Source organism: Solanum stenotomum, chromosome 2, assembly GCF_019186545.1.
Source record: "Solanum stenotomum isolate F172 chromosome 2, ASM1918654v1, whole genome shotgun sequence".
NCBI classification, from domain to species: domain Eukaryota; kingdom Viridiplantae; phylum Streptophyta; class Magnoliopsida; order Solanales; family Solanaceae; genus Solanum; species Solanum stenotomum.
The window spans coordinates 65,499,017-65,502,919 of record NC_064283.1 but is presented as its reverse complement, the minus strand read 5'-3'; the positions used below and the strand labels follow the sequence as shown (position 1 = coordinate 65,502,919).

General features: G+C 31.9%; 1 protein-coding gene across 1 annotated transcript in view; it reads right to left on the bottom strand.

Moving 5' to 3' along the window:
* Window positions 1–2,845: 2,845 nt before the first annotated feature.
* The window catches only part of LOC125856214 (disease resistance protein RPP13-like), a 2,660-nt gene continuing 1,602 nt past the window's right edge, over window positions 2,846–3,903 (bottom strand). The window contains exon 2 of the mRNA XM_049535755.1: window positions 2,846–3,895. Within this exon, the coding sequence (XP_049391712.1) occupies window positions 2,846–3,895 (1,050 nt within the window). The remainder of the gene's footprint in view (window positions 3,896–3,903) is intronic.

The following is a 3,903-nucleotide window of genomic DNA, read 5'->3' as shown; positions in this document are numbered from 1 at the left end:
TTTTCATACACAGAGATTATTGTATTTTTATATACATCAGTTCATTGTATTTCTATATACATTTCAGGCTTATTGTATCTTTGTATACACACAGAGTTTATAGCATGTTTTAAACAGTCTTTCTTTATATCGCACTTGTTTTAAATTGCCTTATATTGAAAGAAGTCAGTCAGGTTGAGTTCAGTTATTCAAGAGTCGAGTATCTTTGAGTTAAGTATATATTTTTGAGTTGAGTATATATCTTGAGTTGAGTATCTATCTTGAGTTGAGTATCTATCTTTGAGTTGAGTATCTGTCTCTGAGTCCAGTATCTATCTTCTGAGTTGAGTAAGTTTGAGTAGTTTTGAGTATTCCTTGAGTTGAGAAAGTTTGAAAAGAGGTAAGTTATTCAGTTTATTCCAGTTTTTCTTCTAGCCTATGTTGTTTAGCTTTCTAGCTTACATACTCGTACATTCCACGTACTGAGCCTTTTGGCCTGCATCTTTTTATGATGCAGACACAGGTATTCAGGATCATCAACAGGAGATTCGTTGATACATCCGGGAGTTCCAGTTAGCTATGACAAGCCTGTTTGCTTCCGGAGGATTTCATTTACCTTTCAGTTGTATCAGTTGTTAGGAGGTCGTGGGTCTTGTCCCGGCTTCCATCTTTATCACTTAGAGGCTTCATAGATAGACAATAGAGTTTCAGAAGTCTCTTCATTTATTTTGTTAAATGTTTTGAAAACTAAAGTTGCCTTTTATGACGAGTTGTATATATATTCTATTATACAGAGTTTTCTTTTGAGTTAAAGATTTGTAAAGTTGAGTTTATAAACTCTTTTTCAGTTTTAAGCTCTTGTGTGCTTAAGTTAGTATTCCGCTTGGAGTCAGCCAGGATGAGGGTTCGCTTGGGGACCAGCAATGGTCTTCGAGTGTCGGCCACGTCCAGGGTGTAGGCTCGGGGCGTGACAATTTATTACACTAAATTTAAAGAGTACATATATATATATATATATATATATATATATATATATATGATGTGACATACCTTTAAAGTGAGAAGACCGTACTATGTGGGAAAATTATATTAAAGACTGGTACATTATAATTTATGTTCAATTTTTTTATTGAATTAAAGTTTGATCAATTAAAGTTAGATGAAACAATTAATTAAGTGGAGAACAGATAGCTTTGTAATACTTTATTATGCGATTTTATAATTTTTTGTTTATTTGATGAGATTGAATAAACAATTGGGGTTATTTTAATAGTTTTACAACTTATGTAATTCTTATGTTTATGAAAAAATATACAACACAAAAATTTCATATTGCATGTCCAAACAAAACTTTAACTTCATCTCATGATTCCATATTACGATATCATATCATGATTTCATATCGCATGGCCAAACAGACCCTTAATGTGAGATATAAATGATATCACAATTTTGAAATAACTAACCATCCTAGCAAATGAGTCCTTAAGGATGGTTTGCTAGGATTGATAAGGATCAGATAAAATATAAGATTATTTAATTTTGTATGTGATTAGATATTTAGATGTGTTAGTTAATCTAAAGACTATTTATTCCAATTTATTTACTATATATGCAGAAGCTGGACCTATATGTGAACATACACCTGTCAATTTCTGGAAAAAGTATTTATATACGTGTATATCTATTTTGAAAAACTGACCGAAAGTAGAATATAATTAACCGTGCACCATGAGGAGCTGGTACAAGCTAGAGAAATCACTCGCGAGACCAGAATTTGAATCCAGCTAGTGTCTTATTTCATTGTTTTTATTTTAAGTTTCATTTAAAGCTTATATTTGAGTCATTAGTGACCAATCGAATACTACATTATCCGTTAATTATTATTGAAAATTTTGCTAAGGGCCTAAAGTAAGATAATATTGATGAACCTCGATAATATTGGAGCACCCAAAGTCTTCAAATCCTGAGTTCACCTCCAAGTCCATATGTACTATTTGATAAGGAGTATTAGTAAGTGGCAAGATTATCTCTTTATTCAAAATTGAACTCATAGCTATATGTATGTATATATCTTTTTTTTACTTTTGTGTTGCAAATAATTGAGTTTAGTTCTTTAATGTCCTTTTGTTTAAATAGTTAACTTATGAACAATTTTCCCTATGAGCGATGTGCTCACTATTTCTTTTTCCAAAAATCGCTCCATACTAAGCGAGTTTGAAAGTATTTTTTTTTGTTCTTCTCGCTGCACACTGAGCACTTCTCAACTTCTTTTATTATATGCCCTCATAATAACCTCGTCATTAATTTTCATTTAGATAACGATAAAACTTTCTAATAATATAGAAAATATTTTTTATTAATTGAAGTAGGATAAACATTTTCTGATGAAAAAAATCATCATTAGGAAAAGAACGTGTGTTTAAAAAGAAAAAAAAAAAAAGAGAAAGAATATATTTAATTGAAAAAAGACAGTTTTGACTTATTAAGTAACAACAACAATATTTTTAGATCAAATTATTGAAGACAACGATATTTCTGGATAAAACTATCAACTGAGGATATTTTTGTTCATTTTACATAATTTAAGAACATTTTAAACTTTGTTCCGTTAATTAAGTCATCACAAAATCCAAAAAAAAAAAAAGAAGTTGTCTCCCAACATAAGAAAAAACCAAAACATAAGAAAAAACAGCCAACTTGATTGATGGTTGGAGAAGCGAAGTTGACGAAGGTGAATGTATTCAAGTGACAGCTTCTTCTCTGTTGATTTAACACAAATATTATTATTTATATAAAAAAAGAAAAAAAATGAAGAAATGTTATGTAGGATTGGGATTTGTTTGTATATTTACCTTTATTATTATCAAATACGCTTCACGTCTTTCATTCTCTCTGGAATCTCCTTCAGTCCTCTTGAACAATCATCGATATGAAGAGCTTTAATGAGAGCCATTGCACCTGTGCCTAAACTCCATCTTTCTAGATGCCAAAGACGAGTAAGATTAAGGAACTCAAGTTGACTAAAACTGTTATCACTACACATTATTTCTTTTCCTTCATAAGCTCCATCTAATTCGAGATTCCTTAGGTTAGGCAACATTCCCAAAATAGGCATCGGATCTTCTGTCAGTTTTGAGTTCTGAAGAAGCATCATTGTGATGGAATTTGGAAACAGAGGTAGTTTCTCTATTCTCCCATATAACTTCAATTTCTGGAGCTTTTCACAACAATTAACAAATTCAAGGGATGGGAATGATTCAGTTTCTCGACAAATCAATTTGAGAGTGCTAAGGTTTTTGAAGCTGCTAATGTTGTTTAGGGAGTAAGATTTATATATATTAGCCATCTCTAATTCTCTAAGATTGACTAAATCAACAGGATCAACATCTTTCCATTGATCACAACAAACTCTTTCAAGAACTTGAAGACTAGTGAGTTTGCTTATATGTGCCAGAGGTTTTGAATACCGAACAACTAAATGTCTTAAATTTATCAGGCCAGCTGTTTCGCAGGGTAGTTGGCAAGTATATCCAAAGTCAGTGACAGCAAGTGTCTGTAGATTCTTGAGGTTGCCAATGGAAGATGGAAGATCACGGATACCTCTCAATCTTAACAACTTTAGGTGGTACAAACTCCCTATATCATCAGGTATAGCACCACAGCCTTTAATATGCAAGTACAACACATATATATGTCGAAACACATCTATATGTTGGAACACATTAGGAAAATCTAGATTGAAGAACATAATTGACCTCAACTTCAAATTAGAAAGATCAAGTAAGTGATACCTTTCTCCTTGACCATGAATGGCAAGTCTGATACATGAAGAGGATTTGGAGTGCTTTCTTGGATGATAAATGTCAAAGAGGTTTGTGTCGGATGCCTTTTGTATGGCAAGATCACGGAGTAAATCATGAA